The sequence below is a fragment of the Eutrigla gurnardus genome (genome assembly GCF_963514095.1).
Source record: "Eutrigla gurnardus genome assembly, chromosome: 9".
NCBI lineage: Eukaryota > Metazoa > Chordata > Actinopteri > Perciformes > Triglidae > Eutrigla > Eutrigla gurnardus.
The window spans coordinates 21,288,696-21,306,496 of NC_139923.1; the positions used below are offsets into that span (position 1 = coordinate 21,288,696).

General features: G+C 41.6%; 3 protein-coding genes and 1 long non-coding RNA gene across 4 annotated transcripts; 2 read left to right on the forward strand and 2 right to left on the reverse strand.

The window, feature by feature from the left end:
- Positions 1-432: 432 nt before the first annotated feature.
- On the reverse strand, positions 433-4,792 carry rad52 (RAD52 homolog, DNA repair protein). Its single transcript, XM_084016880.1, has 12 exons — positions 4,649-4,792; positions 4,279-4,356; positions 3,659-3,760; positions 3,326-3,419; positions 3,165-3,232; positions 2,894-3,012; positions 2,673-2,748; positions 2,358-2,581; positions 1,746-1,894; positions 1,440-1,520; positions 1,114-1,341; positions 433-1,035 (listed from the first exon to the last, which is right to left on the reverse strand). The coding sequence occupies exons 2-12, from the start codon at positions 4,330-4,332 to the stop codon at positions 974-976; spliced, it is 1,257 nt and encodes a 418-aa protein (XP_083873006.1). The 5' UTR covers positions 4,333-4,356; positions 4,649-4,792; the 3' UTR covers positions 433-973.
- Positions 4,793-5,008: 216 nt separating this feature from the next.
- Positions 5,009-8,024, reverse strand: LOC311018619 (uncharacterized protein). The gene is made up of 2 exons (XM_084017654.1): positions 7,746-8,024; positions 5,009-7,012 (listed from the first exon to the last, which is right to left on the reverse strand). Exons 1-2 carry the CDS (start codon positions 7,915-7,917, stop codon positions 5,817-5,819), a joined length of 1,368 nt encoding a protein of 455 aa, XP_083873780.1. The 5' UTR covers positions 7,918-8,024; the 3' UTR covers positions 5,009-5,816.
- Positions 8,025-10,131: 2,107 nt separating this feature from the next.
- On the forward strand, positions 10,132-17,374 carry prr5a (proline rich 5a (renal)). The gene is made up of 11 exons (XM_084017959.1): positions 10,132-10,350; positions 11,566-11,696; positions 13,052-13,177; positions 13,268-13,348; positions 13,868-13,916; positions 14,042-14,099; positions 14,193-14,284; positions 14,381-14,521; positions 14,919-15,054; positions 15,155-15,433; positions 15,516-17,374. The coding sequence occupies exons 2-11, from the start codon at positions 11,566-11,568 to the stop codon at positions 15,803-15,805; spliced, it is 1,383 nt and encodes a 460-aa protein (XP_083874085.1). The 5' UTR covers positions 10,132-10,350; the 3' UTR covers positions 15,806-17,374.
- Positions 11,708-12,273, forward strand: LOC311018882. The gene is made up of 2 exons (XR_014597761.1): positions 11,708-12,093; positions 12,126-12,273. It is a non-coding gene; the product is annotated as an uncharacterized lncRNA (long non-coding RNA).
- Positions 17,375-17,801: the final 427 nt, after the last annotated feature.

Genomic DNA, 17,801 nt, shown 5'->3' on the forward strand with positions numbered 1-17,801 from the left:
ACTATTATTAAGTTATACGTTAAAAATTAATAACTCATGTTTCAATTACAATATTGTTTTCTCAGATGTTTGTAGGCTGCTTCTGTGCAGTTTCCCTATGTGGATAGTGTGAATACTTTTCAGTACATAAGACAGGCAGATGACAATGATGTCTTCACAGTATGGCCTGGGTAATATATCATCAATACAACATCAATATATAGCTAACAGACACTTCATTAATACAATAGAAACATATTAAAATATAATATTCATAGTATCTTTCATGATTTCATGCAAAAACAACAAAAGACAGACAAGGAAAGAATAAATTATTATTGGATTATTTCTAAAAAACAAGTGTTAATGAAGCACTTGAAACTTAAAGTATGACTCTTAATACTTTATTCAAACCATGTTTTACATGAAGATTTACCACAACTGGCGCCCAACCCTGGGGCCAGTGGTGGTTGGGCCCCTGCGATTATAGGAAACCCATCATCACGATTCTCCTGGCCCAAATGATTGTGATTCATGATCATAAACTCATAAAACATAGTTTAGAATGATGCCATATTATTTGAAAGGTAATAGCTGTCTACTGACTGAGCTAATTACTTACTCAAACTACATAGCAAAAAGGTCATGGTATAGCGTTTTAAAAAAAAGGCATAGTATGTCAAAAAGACTGTTGGAAAAAGTCATGAAGTTCATAATATAGGATGTCAAAAAAGGTCCTAAAAATCCTAAAAAAAAAAGAAGTCATAGTATAGTATGCCAAAGAAAGTTATTCAAAAGTAATAGTAAAAAAGTCCTAAAAATGTTCATTTATAAATAAATCTCAGCTGACTGACTTCTGTGGTTATGTTTTTATTTTATTTACAAAACCATATAACATTTCTCCAAATAGCAGCAATTCATTAACTTAACTTAAATGTAAGCACAATAAAATAAAGTAGCAGAAACCGAAGTAAAATCAATTTTTAACATCAACTCAAGTGTCCAGTCGGCGTTTCTTCATGTACTGTCCTTGTCTGCATGGACTGATGGTTCCACCTGTGAGGTTAAAAAAGCAGATTGAAGACTACAAAATTCAGCCAACAACTCACTAACACTTCTCTCATGAAACCTCACCCGGTCTCGCCTGATACGGATGTTGAGGTCTGTAGTGAGCCTGGTCCTGTCCTCCGCTGTATGAAGGGGCCTCGTCTGGAGGTCTGCCTGGCACTTTCCTCTGAGGGGTTTTACTGCGCGTCTGCATCTGGTGATTCCCAGGCGTGCTCGGTAAGAACTCTCTGGAGGATGGGCCATCTGCAGGCACATCGATCCTATCTAGAGTGAAATCCCAGAGCTCGGGATCATCTGCAGGAAAAGACAAAATCAGTTGTACAAAGCGAGTTGGGCTGGTAAAAGATGAGGTTGACAAGTATGTTATGCCCTCTGGTGGCGGCTTACATAACCTGCTAAATGCTCATCCATGCTGCTGAGCTTCCCGTTTCCAGATGAGGTGCTGTCACTGGACCCAGGTTCGCCTTCAAGACCTTGAGGAATGTATACATCTTTATAAAACACACCAACTTTTATACTCTATACTAATAGTTAATAATAAAGAAACTTTAAACCAAGAGAGGTATGAAGAAAAAAATAGAGATTTTCTTGTTCAGAGGTTATTTGATTGTGAGAGCGCTGCTTCAAACAGACAGAAGTTCTGACGACAAATGAAACCCTAGCCTCCACCGGTCCAATAGTAAACTCTGTGTCCTCACATTTGGCTTGATCTGGTTTCTGCTGCAGATTCCTGCTCTCCATCTCTTTCCTGAACTTTTGTTGAAGTTGCTGCTGTCGAAGCTTCCTCAGCTGTTTGGGGTCTGTGTGCTCCAATGACCCGTCAACATCCACCGAGTCCATGACGGGTCTTGGAAGGAGAAACGGAGGAAAAAGATGAGGTGATGCACATTTGGATGCATAAGAGATAAAGAAGTGTTAGTGCCATTCCAAACAGAAAACAGACCCACTGCTCTCTACCTGGAGTCGTACAGCTTTTTAAATGGAAAGTTCAAGCAGTTTTACCTCAACAAAAACTTTCCAGACTCCCAAGGACTCATCACGTATAAATTGTTACTTTAAATGTAATTACAGAGTTCATTTATACTACACATACGGTGTGAGACGCCAGGAGACGACAAACAAATATGATGACGGCATTGCTAAAAATCAAATGAGAAAAAGATTTTTGGTTAACATGAGTGATTGTTTAGATTTTGTTGAAAATCAAGCGTTTTTTCAAGAAGTATATTCAAATGCAAGCATATTCCAAACCTTGAAAACACAGCAGTTAGAATTAAGCATTTTCCGTAGTTTCAAGACTTTGTACAAACCTGGAGTCGATGCCGTCACTCTTCCTCTCGGCAGGGCCAGCAGCAGCAGGAGTATGAACTTCTGAACCGTTATGGTTGTGGACTCTGGGCTCCAGCGGCATCCTGCCAGGACGGGCCGCAGATACAAGCTTTTCCCCTTGGACCAAACTGGAGAAGCGGGCTTTCTCCACTGAGGGCTCCCCTTCGGAGCGCTTAGTCTGGGCCGGGTCAAGAGGAGGCGGCGGCTTTGTGTAGAGGAGAAGGGTCAGCATCCAAATACTTTTTGAATGACAATAAAAACACAACATGTCAAACATTCATAATACTGTATCTGACCTGTTTGGGGATCTTGTTAATGGCTATGAGGTACTCTTTATTCAGGATGCAGTTTCCAAGAGCATTACCGAAGCATCTAAACACCAACACACAAATAATTGTCAGCAGCTGCCTTCATCAATCTCCTCATAAAAAAAAACATATTTCAGAAAGATGGTGCATCTTCTAAATCATTTTTTCTTCATGTTTCATGAGACATATAAAAATGCAAATTCCGGTACTTCAGTGCTCTCTTCATGCCATCCGTGACAGCTTCCTTTCTCGCCTTTTCCAGCGCCAGAGCTTTAGACTTCAGTCCTTCGCTGACTCCATACCCTACATCCTCATGAAATGCCCCGTCCTGGAGGAAAGTACACACAAATCCATGTTTGACAGTATTCAAGATAGAATATTTCTGATTTCAAATATAATGATCTCGATCAGATGATTCATGATGTGGAAATATTGCTAAGAATTAAAATCAACACAGTTAAGTATGGTTCCTCATCCAACCTTCAGCTGCACTTTGATAAAAGCACTGACTCCGACGTAAAACTTCCCATTGATGATGTCTATAAAGTCTGTAAAATGGAAATGTTTCGTTATCCTAACTGTGTGGAAATTGCATGAATTTATCAGCGTTCTCTGGTGACAAGAAGCGATATGAGTCATACCGACATTCTGCTGAGAGATGGAGTGAGACCATCCGTTGTAACCAAACATCTCATTGGCCAGGCTGATTACACGATGGCCTTCAATGTAGCAAACCTGAAAGAGTCCATTCAAGAGTTGATACCAGTGTGAGTGGGGGAATCATCATGATAAACTATCAATCTGGAAAACAAGTTACATTTCCTCCACACTGCAACAAAATAATTTGTTTCTAGTTAAGGGAAATATTACCTTAAGATAAAACACAACTTCCTAAGAACAAACAACCTGTCCCTCATCATGCACACATATACTTACACACACAAACAAAAGCAGAGAGATAAACAAAGACTTGCCCTCTGTCCTCCTCCGGCTACTCTGCTGCTGATGAACTCGGGTCCCAGCTTCTGTTGCAGAGCTTTGTGCACCGCCTGGTGCTCCTCGGCTGTGTAGGCACACTGGCAACACAGCAACATAATACAAGGGTGTATGTGCAATGTTGCTGCACTGCCATCTGTTGCCACAAGGCTTGAAAGTTCATTTTCATCTATATAGATGATATAATAGTTATATATATTATATATATATAAATATTATATATTAATATATATATTAACTATATATATATATATATATATATATATATATATATATATATATAGTTAATATATATTTTGCAATATGGTTACAATAGTTAAAAAATAAAGTTTGCATTTGTTTATACGGAATAGATACAGTCAAGACAATGTGAATATTTGGTTTTCCAACCTGAACTAATAAAATGGGAATTTAAAAGAAGTTGCCATTTTTTTTAGACTGTGGGGGACAGAAGCCTCTCCCAGAATGCACTGGGTAAAACACTCAAAAACAAAGCAACGGGACAACATCTGGGAACAGGCGACACCTTTCTTCTGCACACCTGACCCTCGTTTGAAGGAGTCCCGAGTTTCTAGTTAAAGGAGGTGTCGTCACCTACCTGTCCGAAGAACTTGGGCGCGGTGTTGCTCCTCTCATCAGCGTTACTGGACATGACTGCAGAGCTCTCCTATAGCGACTACAATTATACATAGACGTGGAAATAATGTAACGTAGCGTTAGCTAAATAGCAGCTGAGAATTCCGACAACCCCTAAAGTATCCATGAGGGTGAATTCCTTATTAAAAGCTAGCGTCCATAGACATCCATAGACATAGCGTCCATAGTATACATATGTATACCAGGTCTATGCTAGCGTCTAGACGTGACTCGGCTAGCTAGCTAGCTTAAACGGTTGGCTTCAGTTAGCGTTTGTCATTAGATAACTGCTTTGTAAGTTATCTCTCCCGTTCGTATGAACACAAACTCACCAGCTAACAACCATCAAAAGTGATTCTGGTCTTGAGTGAGCTAACCGTACCACCGGAGCATGACGAACCGAGACGAACATCTGAACTTCCCGCTCGGACAACGACCGGAGGAGGAGTTTATGCTGCCTTCGCGTCCCCTCGGAAAATAAAGCTGTCACTGACATGTTGGAACTACAGTCTGTTGTTGTTGTGTTTTTTTTACTATTATAAAGTAAAAGAAAAAAGAAATGATGACTAAATGTAATTTGACATCTGTTGGGGTATAGTTACTGTTGATACTGATTTCCATTGCTTCCCAGTGATCTAAACTTGGGTCTTCAGACATTATGAAATTAACATAACAAGACATGATATGATGGATTTATTTGGATTCTCAATTTACCAAAACAAATTCTTAACATCCAAATTAATTTATAGAGGAAGTTGACCAAAGTGCTGAACAATCAAATAAAGCAATACAGTAAAAACATATTAATAATAATTCTTATTATTAAGGAAGGATGTCTCCAAAGTGTGTATCAAACCTGTATCCAATTCTCGTGTGACTTTTCAAGTAACTCCTAAATCTCAAATATTTCCCAAATAGTTTGCAAGTAAACCCTTCTGATATGCCTTTGCAGTGATGAAATGTCAGAATCTTTTCCCGCTTCATGGATAAACATCAATAACACCAACAACTGTCAAGATCACACTGTTACTTTAATAGCCAATAACTGTGCAGATATTAACATCCCACCTTATGTTGAGATGTAGCTACTGCAATGTGGCCTATATGGCCTCTTATATGAATGTTAAATGTCTGATTGAATGTTTTCCCACAGCTGTTCTAACCTGAGTGATTTCTCACATGCATGTTCAAGCCTGATAGCTAAAAGCTACACGTTGCATTTAAAGCAATACAGCATTCATGGCCCTGATTTGGGCCACTTTAGCCTCTACTGTGGATGTTGCCCAATAGGTGGTGGGAGATGGATGTCCCCCCCAGGATGGTACAGCTTAATACTTGTATGAATGGAACTACAGCTGGAACCTCTGTGCTTTGTCACCTGTGTGCATTCTCACGTGGCTTATCAAGTGACTACCACGTCTGAAAGCTCTCCCACATCTTTTGCAAGCATATGACTTCTCATCCATGTGTGTTCTCAGATGTGTTTCCCAAGTCGAAATGTCACTGAATCTTGTCCCGCAGGTCTGGCTCGTCACCTGTGTGGGTTCTCATGTGGCTTATCAAGTGATCGCCATGTGTGAAAGCTTCCCCACATGTCCCACAAGTATACACCTTTTCACCCGTGTGGATTATCATATGCCTTTTCAAAGCCGCCATGGTACAGAATCTTGTGCCGCAGGTCGTGCACAGGTACGGCTTCTCACCGGTGTGGGTTCTCCTGTGGACCGTCATGTTACTGCTGGATCTGAAATCTTTTCCACATATCTCGCAAGTGTATGGCTTCTCATCCGTGTGTATTCTTACGTGATTTTGCAAAGCCGAAATTGCACCGAATCTTCTCCCGCAGGTCTTGCAAAGATACGGCTTCTCACCCGTGTGGGTTCTCATGTGGCAGATCAAGTTGCCGCTACACCTGAAGTCTTTCCCACACGTTTTGCATGAATACGGCTTCTCGCCCGTGTGGACTCTCATGTGGCCGATCAATTGACAGTTTAATCGGAAGTCTTTCCCGCATGTTTCGCATGAATACGGCTTCTCGCCCGTGTGGATTCTCATGTGGCCGATCAATTGACAGTTTAATCGGAAACCTTTCCCACATGTCTGGCAGGAATACGACTTCTCGTCTGTGTGCGTTACCAGGTGTCTCTGCAAATATTGCTTACACTTAAACGTTTTCTCACACAAGTCACATTTGAAAGGATTCTTACCTGTGTGAGAATTACAGTGATTAGTGGACATAGTAGGGTTATATACACTGTTGCTTTCCTGATGTTCGTTCCGTTTCAGCTCTGCATTCATTGATGCCGAGTCTCTACGCTTGCCTCTTTTCTGATCTGAGCTCTCGGCTTCATTAGAGTTGTGAGGGAGGAGTTGTTGGTCTCTGTTTTTAACTGACACAAAGCTTAAAGTTTTTTCCTTCGCCGCACTCCGAGTTTCATCGACACCAGAGTTCAGAGTCTGATCTCGACTGTGGTCTCCGTCCTCCTGAGTAGGAGTCAACATGAAGGTATCAAGCTCCTGCTTCAGTACAGGCTGCTCTACCTCCTCACGGGTGCAGACTTCCTCCTGTTCCTCTTTAATCTGAGGAGGCTCCGGGTCCTCTTGGTCCAGACTGGAGTTGCTCTCCTGAACCCAGAAGTGCTGCTGGTCATCCAGAACCTCCTCCTCATCTTCACAAACATCCTGCTGCGGGAGCTCTGGATGTTTGCATGCATGCAAAACAAATACATAGTAATCAGATTAGGAAAAATAGTTTGATTTGAGTGAGTTTGGTCAGACTTTCTGAGAAATGTGAGTTAGTATGTGCTTTGTTATCATCTTAGATGATGTAATTGTGTATCATGATATACAAATTCATCACAAGACTATTCCATTGAAAGACTATAAAATATACTGAATTAGTCCTGTCATTAGACTGTCAGTATATGTGTGTATATGTGAGTGTATATGTGTGTATATGTTGGTAAACTGTTTAACTGGGGGAAAAGAGGTTAAGGTTACTCAAAGTATTCATGCTGAATAATACATAATGGTATAATAAGGTCAAATCACGTGTGATTTCGTTCTATAAACATGGTAAAGTAATAGAAGTGTTATTTGCTAAATTGGCTCTATATTTTTGTTTTGTTTAGGCTAACAATAGCCGTGGTAGCTTATGCTAGCTCTAATATTAGCTTAGGGGTCCTTCAGCAAGTATCTAATGATCTTACTGTCATTTCAAACACATCCACATTCATGTATTTACGCGCCATGTTGCGCTGCATTGTCAATGAAGGCAGAACGTAAATATCCCGGATGGTATTATCAGAGAGGGTTCAGAATCTTTGTTGTACAATGGCGTTGGTCTGTCAGGCCGTGAAGAAACGGGTCCTATATCAGTCATAATACTCATAATTCGTTAGTTAATAAAATACTACCAGGTTTACATACCGATTCTGTGTAACGTTACTTGAGGTTTCCAAACGACATCCAAGAGTCTGCGCTGACGATCGATCTCTCCCTCGTACTCGATGATCGTTTTTTCAAACTGAAAGTATATTTCTTCAGCAGCAGCGGTTAGTATCTCAATGACAAACTGTTTCGAATACGGAACTGCAGACATTGTGGTCGTTTTGGATAACAACAGCCTCGGTGATTATCTGCACTCAGACTACGGCAGCTAGACAAGCGCCTGGTGTCACACCGTCAACTTCCGACGGAGCTGCGGAAACTTTTCTTTCCGCTTTGAGGAATAGCGATTTCTTCTTCTTTGGTGTTTGTTGGCGGTTGGTAAACTAATTTAAAGGCGCATTACCGCCACCAACCGGACTGGAGTGTAAAACAGAAGATTGGATTTAAACTACTAATCTCGAATAATATCCATATTTATTGTTACTAGAATAACTAGTCCAGTCCATTCACAATGAATTCAACACGTTCGCACTTCCGTCTCTAAGGTTATTCAACATAGGAATATGATTGATGATATGATTTTCTCATAAGTGTGGGTTGTTCTCATGTAAACCTGTATGGGTGTGTTTACAACTGGAACAGTGACACAACTTCCCACCTGGGAGGATTCTCATACGCCTTTTTAATACTGAAATGTCACGGGATCTTGTTCCGCAGTTTTTTTGCAAACTACAGTATTTGTGTTACTTCCGCTTGGTGTCACATTGTTAATGTCCGACATTGAACGTGCGGAACAACCTCTCTATATTTACTTAACAAATTAATAATGTAAACGAACACGTGCCCTTTTGGTCAATTCTCAGTGAATTCTTTAGATTTTGTATATAAAGATAAAAAAAAAATGCGTGGAAGAAGTACTAAGATCATGTCAGAAGAAATACTACACAATGTTGCTGAAAATACTATCAGCAAAATATTTAACGTAAGACGTTGGAAGAATCATTATATAACATTTTATTTTATACTATAGAATTGTATAGTATAGTATGACATACAAATGTCCCAAAATACTAAAATAGAATGTCACAGAAAGTCATAAATATGGCATAATATATTATGTCTAAAATGTGTAAAAAATGTCACAATATATTTTGTATCGAAAAAGTTCTAAAAAGATCATATAATGCACTATAAAATAATATATTATAACATAGAAAATATCATAAATATGTTTTAAAATTACATAGCGTAGTTTGCAATAAACAAATTTCATAATTTCAGAGTTTCATAAAATTGTTAAAGTATAGTATAATAAATCAGCAAAATGTCATGTAAATATAAAAAAATAAATCATAGTATGTCATAAAATACACCATAGCAGGTTGTTGTTGCATTGTTATTACATTTTTAAGACAACTAACTTGGGAGTGGTTGTAAATAAGTGATATGCCTACTCTCCTGTTAATTTTGTTTTTATTTTAATTTGGGGGAATAAATGGAGAAAGATGGCTGCCTTTTAAATTCCACTATGGGCCTCCCTTGTCTTTTCACGTTTTCACTCACTTCACAGAATTAATCAAGCAGTTATTTATCTGTAGGCCTACAGAAAAACGGCTGAATCTAACTTCCTATTAGTGGTGATTTGGATTATATGCCTACAGTGTGTTAATGTGGGTTCTTTGAGAGTGAATCCATAAATATAAACGACAAAAACCTACCTCTTAATGCATAGTTTTTGTTGTTATTCTGCATTTTCGGAGACGTTATTTGCACAAATGACTTTCCATAGTCTATATATATGATTTGCACTCCGAACTATGATTTGCAAAGCTTTTAACGGTATCCTCGCGTATTAAGGGGGCAGACATGTATGCTTCACTCCCTGATTGCGTGATTTAATGCCAGTGAAATTCCTCACGAGACATCACGATCCATGGAAATAGAGGATTATCTGCAAAATGCCCGCGCCTGCTTTGACAGATGGCATGACATCCACTTTGTTTAACTGCATAGATTGGGGTCAGTGCTGTGTTATTACGCTGTGTAGAGGCCTACTATACAGCCATGTGCAACGCGAGAGGACACAGCAACGTGACACGCGGCCTTTATCCAATGTCTGCACACCTGGACGTTCAAATAATCGATCTTCATGGTGGACTAAGTGTCTCTGTGTGCAAATGAATCCGCCTCAGAGTCCTGATAAACCTGATAAACACGTTGTCCTCGCCGGGCATGGCAAACAAAAAAAATCCCCGTGCTTCCGTGTGTTTCTCCTGAATCCCAGTGATTCCCCTGTTTTGCATACAGCTATAACCACAATGCGCGCCCACGTGCTTGCTCGCAGCCGCGTCCACGCGCCGAGGCTCGTTTTGCATCTCGTCAAAACAAAGCGGGGGCGAGCGAGCGAGCGAGCGAGCGGCGCATGCTTCATGAATGAGTCCACCTCAACCGCACAGCAGGTCGGACCCATCATCCGCCTGCACCGCACCCCCCCCTCCCCTCTCCAGATGCCCGTTTGGGTGCGCAGACCGGCGGGGAACAGTAGAGGAGCCAGCCGCTGTTGAGCCCGGACACTTTAACACTTCGCATCAGCGCTGCATGACCGTTTCATCCCACCAGGAACCAGACGAACGGCTCGGGCACGGTGAGTGCGGACTACAGTGGGCGGGCAGAGACGCATGACACACGACAACTTTGTGGCCATTATTTGTATTTTTTTTTTGTATCCATACGTGGACTTTAGGATGCGTCTGTGCCAGTGTGTGTGTGTGTCCACAAGGCGGGCACGTTGTTTACTTCGTTCTCTCGTCCACACAGGTAGAATAAAAAATAGAAAGCCCTCCACGTACGCACGACTGGTTATAAATTCCTCCCTGTAGGATAAACGTGAACTGTTGATTGCGCGTCTGGGCGACTGATCGGCTATTTTATGTCGAATAAATAGGAGCGGGACAACGCAGTGGGATACCGATAGAGCAGAAAAGCGACGAGAGCGGGCCTTATGTGAATTAAAAGTGGTATCGATCTGGCTGAGGTCGCTCCTAAAAGACAAGGAGGGGGGGGGGGGGGGGGGGTGAACAAAAGCAGAAATGCCCAGACTGGCGTGGCATGGCATGTCGGGTAGACAGTGTGTAGTCTGTCTCAGGGCCTCTGGCTGAGATGTGATCTCGCTTTAATGAAACTGCAGGCCGATCCTTGTGAAAACACACACCACTCACCCATTTTACCATCCACGCAGGCTGGCAGCGGAGAGGAGGCTCGTGTTGTGTCTTTGTCTGTGGAGTGACAGCCCAGACTGTTGTTCCCCCCTCCAACCAGGGGATGGTGCTTTACTATGCCCAGTGTGTTTCTATGGGGAGACACCCAAACAGGCTATAATACTGTACTATCACACTGGCTTTTACTGGAATAACACACACACATGCACATACACACACACACACGGATAGGCTACTGTACAAGCACAAACATGCATTTCCCCTTTTTTTTCTCTCTGATGTAATGTGCGTGCGTGTGTTATTCTTAGGGCGTAGCTTGAGTGCTGATTGCAAAACACTCTATAGTGTTGAAATATTAGAATAAGGAAATAGAAAGTACTGCTGATTTCACTCTACAAATCCTTTATGGAGGTCACAAATGCATGGCTTGATTTTTTTGTGGCCCGTAAGTTTAGCTTTAATTCATTTTGTCTGTGTTTTAGCGCTATTGCCTCAAAGCAAGTGGCAGGAGTGCCATGACTGTGTGTCAGGGACATTTTTCATAGGTGCCTCACACAGCTGCCTGATTCACTCCCGTCTTCGATGATACGTTTACGTTCAGTCAAACCTTGATAACCATTCCTCATCATCTCCCATCTCAGATGCTTGATGGACTCCGGCGGAGGCATGCCTCCCGGCCCTCCTCCCGACCCCTGTCACTCAACTTCAGCACCTTCTCTGCCCCTCCCCCGAGCCCAGACTTGGACAGCAGCAGCGAGCATCCAATCAGGAGGTGAGGCTCAGTTCCTGGGATTAAAATTTCCCAACACACACAGCATCTTGGAAAAATGCACGACATTTGAATTAAACATGCATATAAAAAAATCTCTCCCGTCTCTCCTCCCTAAAGATTTAATTAACCAGCTGAGCTTTTGCTCTCAACACATGTTGACCTTATGATAATGATCTGCTGGTGGGATGTTTGTGCCGTGTACATCTCATGTTTGTACACTTGCCTTCCATGTTTTCTGTGTGCATGTTTCCGTGGGCGTGGAAGGGGGTCTGTTGTTTACTGCCATGCTGTCGGCAGCGAGTCTCTGGACTGCGTGGGTTTTAACTCATCATTTCTTTTTTCTTCTTCTTCTTCAGAGTGCTAGTTTTCACGCACGTTTTGTATTTTTTACACTCACGTCCTGAGTTGTGGTTTAGGTTTTTTTAAGAGGGACTGACAAATTGGCGGCGCCCGATATGTTGACGATGTTAGCTTCTTGCAGATATATTGTCTCAGTATATATGCTGGCCGATAAGCGATGACAAAGGTCTGTACGCAAATGCCAACAATACGTTGTCCACCAGAGAGCAAAAAAGACGATTGGCTGATATGTTATAATCAGTGAGTTTCAAATTCCCAACCTTTGCTTTCTTGCCGAGATTAAGATGAGTATATTGATACCACTCACATGTCTGTAAATATAAGACTGACCTATTAAAGCTTGCAGAGCTTTTATATAAATAGACGTACAGATAGTAAGAAAAATACGTATCCGGCTCTAGTGTCACACATTGCAGCTGTGCTGGAAATGGAAGAGCAGGAAAACCTTCTTTTTTGTCCCACATTGTGTCCCTACTTCCTATCCATGGTGTTGTTGTTGTTGATAATGACCGGAACGACTTCCTCCTCCGCTTCCGCCTCCTCACTGAGCAGTCAAGCACAACAAAGTCCCAACTGGTACAGTTACCCTGCAGTTCCTCTGGTATCTGTGCTCTGCATAAATATGTGTTTGCATCAATGGTTGTATTGTGCTGATGATGCTCCCCCATCAGTGCATGTGCTATTGTTTCCTGCCCTTCTGAGACCTCAGGCAGGGCGGTGGCCCACCTCTCGGCTTGGCTCCGCCCATGCTGCCCTTCTCTCCCCATGCATCATTCTGTCCTACTTCTCTCCTCCTCTGTCATCGGCCACTCTTTCTACCGTCACTGTGCCTTTTCCCTCTCTCAGATTCACGCCGCTCATGTTCTGCCCTCCAGCTATCTCCTCTGGTTTCTTCTCTGTGTGTCAGCTCACTGGCTGACCTTCTTTCTCTCCGGTCCACGACTTAGTGCATTCTTGTTTTTTTCTTTCCACATCCTCCATATCTCCTTCATGAGGACTTTGCATCGGCTGAAGTTGATGAGCTCCCCCAGCCTCAGCGAGCTGGGGAAGAGCGAGAAGGGTTCGCCCGAGGACCGAGGAGAGAAGCAGAAGAGGGCAGGAGCCAACGCCACCTGGAACAGGTACGCCAAACACCGTCACGGCGCAAAACATGTAGTGGCCAAGATGCATGTTGATCAATTAAAGAGACACGTTTGTGTGTGGTGTTGCAGCATCCACAACGCTGTCATAGCAGTCTTCCAGAAGAAAGGTTTGGCAGATAACGAACTCTACGTCCTCAACGAAGGCGTCCGGTAAGTTTAGACTAAACCTTAAACCGCCACATTCACACAGTACAGAGAAAACATCCTTATTTTAGGTTGTTGTCATTTTGTGCTATAATAAGTATAATTACTGTTCTGTCCTACGTTTGCTGACTGAACGGTTTCTTGTGAATGAGTTTGTTTGTGTAAATGTACTCTACGTGGGCCTGGGGAGTCATGTGGTCATGCCAGATATCTCATTATCTTTCTAAACCAGAACCATCCCTTCTATCCCATCAGCCCCCACTAAAGCCCAGTACCACATATTTCCATGTACAGAAAAGCCACAAGGAGGTGACACACATTTCTACACAGGAAAGCCGTTATAATGCAGGATACAGAGTGCTAAGTGATAGTGGCTATGTCGTGTAATTGCACATGTAATGCGGTAAAGTAATGAGTTACAGTTTGTAAACAACTTCTTCACATTAATAATGTGTCCATCTTCTGATTATGATTGTTGTGTTCGAGTCATTAAGTGAAGCAAATGCCACACACTTGTTTCCTCAGGCATCTATTAAAGACTGAGCTGGGCTTTTTCTTCACCGAATACCTTCAGGTAATACACTTTGTATATTGACATGGGATTGGGATTAATATATGGCTGCAAAACACAATTCAGATATATGAAAGTGGGGTCCCAGATATTTGTATTTAACGGCATCTACTCCCTGTATTTCACAGAACCAGTTGCTGACAAAAGGCATGGTCATCCTTCGGGACAAAATAAGGTTCTACGAAGGTATGGTGTGACTAGAAACATGGTCTTCAGTAGTCTGTGTCTGTGAAGGAAGCTTGACTGTGTTTTTGGCTTGTTCCCGTGTGATTGACGCAGGTCAGAAGTTGCTGGACTCTCTGGCAGAGACCTGGGACTTCTTCTTCTGTGATGTTCTCTCGATGCTGCAGGCCATCTTCCATCCGGTCCAGGTGCACAGACATCTTAAGAGTCAGCTGTTTTTCTTTGTTGTCTATGACTGACTTGTGACCATCATTCTACTGTTTCTGTGTCCTTAACGTGTGCAGGGTAAGGAGCCCTCTGTCCGACAGCTAGCTCTGCTTCACTTCAGAAACACAATAGTTCTGAGTGTGAAGTTAGAGGACGCCCTGTCTCGACCTCGGGCCCGTGTTCCCCCCTCTGTTACACAGATGCTGCTGATTCTACAGGTAAGCCTTTCCTCACTCACAGTTGTGCATCTTCGGTCCAGTTCCAATCTAAAGTCTTGATATGAACACCCGAGTGCATATGGTCGCAAAGGAGTCCATAATTGAATTAAATAAATATAACTATTTGTGAGAAATGTTATCAGTAATTCACTAAAGTCATCATTTGATGTATCTAATGGAAATATAATCAATAACATAAAAAATAAAATCCTATTTTATATTGTTTCTTAGTGTGTGACCTTCTGTGATAAAAAAAAAAAGAATTATTTTTTAAACAGCTGATTCTGTGAATCAAATATAACAATTGTAATGTATTATTTTTCTCATGGTCTTGCTTAAGCACCAAGGAACAGCTTCAGTTCAGAAACCAACAGAAACAAGTCTCTGTCTGTTTTAGGGGGTCCATGAGTCACGTGGTGTTAATGAGGACTACCTGAGGCTCGAGTCCCTGATCCAGAAGGTGGTCTCGCCCTACCTGGGCACGCATGGGCTTTACTCTGAAGATGGCGCTGAGGACAACTGCTGTGTCCTGGGTGAGATTTTGAACCCAGAAGAAGCAGAGTAATAATGCAACGTGTCTGTCGACTAACATGAATTAAACACCGTCCCTACTTTTTTCTTCTTGTCTTTCAGAGAAGCGTTTACCGTGGGGCTGGTCCAAGTCCACAGATCAACCCTCCAAAAACCCTGTGGTACGATCGAAAAGCTACAATATCCCTCTGCTGCTGACCCCCGTGGCTGAGTATGACCCAGATGCCAGCTCTGTTGGCAGCGGAGGAATTCGGCGCCACTCGGCCTGCGAGATTATAACATGCCTGGAAGAACAAGGACTGGCCTACGCCGACTTGGCCTCAGGATCTGGACTGTCTGGCCCCTCCTCCAACAGACTGTGTGTGGGCTCTCAGTTCAACGGTATGACACAGATTAAGATGTCTGAAGGAACTGAAATCATAATGTAATAATCCATAATAATCCAATCCCCTCTCATTCACAGGTATTGTGCAAGCAGGAGCGAGTGCCATGGCCATGCCTCTTTCATCTCCTGCTATCCTTCCCCTTCATTCTTCAGGAGCTCTGCACGGCACTGAAGCCACAACAACAGTGATTGATCTCAGTAAGGGTGCATCCTCCACGCCGCCCAGTGAATCATCCAGCCCTGAAACTATAATTGGACAAGTGCTCGAGTCTGCAGACTCAGACTCAGATGGGATATTTATTGATTTTCCACCTCATTCCTCAGAGGCTATGGGGTACTGCCGCGAGAGCAGGCAGAGCACTGTGTAGTCGTGGTTTCCTTTGGGTACGCCCTAAATAGTTGAGGCGGATGAAATGTTGAATTAACGAAATGTTACAACTACATTTCATTAAATTGGTACCATCTTCCTTTCTTACAAGTCCTTTCACTGATGAGTGAAAATCTTAACTTTTTAGGAACTAAAACAACATTCTGTCCAACAAAATACAAAGCAAATCCCAGTGGAATTATTATTAAAGAACTGCATTGTTTTACCAGGTTTTCACTTTAAGGACACTAGTTGTATCTTCATCAGAGCTTTTTTTTATCCTGAGCTTTCAAATGGTTTCATAAACCTGAATTAGTCAGATTAAGGGATAAATCTGATGATATTCTGTATTTTTCTTATTGACAACAAATCCCTTGAAAATGGCAAAATTAAGAATGAATTGATCCCGGGAAGTTTTGCCTCTGTAGCCAAAGCCCAAAGATGTATTTTACCTCTGCCACAGACCTCAATTTATGTCCACAACTACTAAAAATGCACATTAATGACATCATTATTAACACATTTCTTCATTAGGATGAACATGGGTACTGTGGTTTATTATGACTCAATCCCACATCCACATTGCTGGTACTGTAAACACTTGATCATCAAATTATGAAAATAAATGCATTATTTACTCCTTTTAAAGTAAATTATGAAGTTGTATTGCGACATATTTGTGACCCATTTCTTCCCAAAGATGTATGTATTAAGTAGAAATAAATGGGCAAAGTGCTGAGGCTCAAAGACAAGCTGGGGGAGTCAGAAAGTTTTGAGTGATGGACTAATGCATCGGTGGTTTCGGTCATTTCATGAGATTTGTTAACAATGTCAAAAATATACAATATAGTCAATATTATCCTTTAACCCATGGAGGAGCATGTAATCCTTTAACTACAGTTTAAATCGCCAAAATTGAATCAGTTTCTTACCTCTGCGGAGGTGATGGCTGTCACGGCCACTGTTTACATGGACAGGTGACAGAATTTACAGATGTATCATGGATTTGTTTTTGTATGAGTATTGAACATCACAGCAGTTTTATATGTTGTGTTGATGTTTTGTTGTCTGCCTCTTGGCAGTTTCTCTTTTGTATGGCATCTTATGAAAACGTGGATTGTTGGATTGTTTTTATCGTCAGCGGCGGTCATTGAGGTCTAACGCAAACTTCTCTTTTTAGAGCAAACACCAGTATGGCAGCAATTGCTTTCCTGTATTAGCTCTGTACAGCAGGAGTTTGAGGAATGTTTTTTGTTTACACTCGATAAAGACATGAACATTTTGACTGAATGTCGTCACACACTGTATTTTGCACCACCACTACCTTGTAAATAAAAATGCATTGCTGGTTTTTAGGGCGGCTAGATAGTGTAAAGTGAGCTTTTACCTTAAAAATGAATTGAGATTTTAATAAGGGCTTTTTAACAGAATCTTTTTCAAACGATGTTTTACCTCAAGTATTTTGTACTTTACTTTTTTGACAATCTATAATGTTTACGGAGTTGTACTTTGTATTAATTTGTTATACTAGCCCATTACAATTGAAATAAATTTGAATAGTATTTAAAAACATGGGTTATCGCCTTCTATTTTAAACAATGGCTTTATTATAAATAGAATATTTGCCCCATTGTATATTGCCATGTGTATGTATGAATTGCCACACAGACGTCTAATGTGGTTGGTCATTAAGAAGAAGGGATCTACAGTCACAGCTGGATTTAGTTTTATTATTTAGTTCAGCTCCATTAAGCCACCTTTAATCAGGGCTGCTGTCAGGATTTTAGAAATACTGAGGTCATGAGGCCAAATACCCCAATGTACTTCCCACCCCTCTTTTACCAGACACCATTAATAATAAGGATTTCACATATTCTTTCACAAGAAATTGAATAAACGTACGTGGAGTTAACACATACTCAGTGTCCACAATAGCCACAGTCCTGCAGTTACCTGTCAAAATAAAAGACATCAGTAGAGCCCGAAAACCCTGTTTT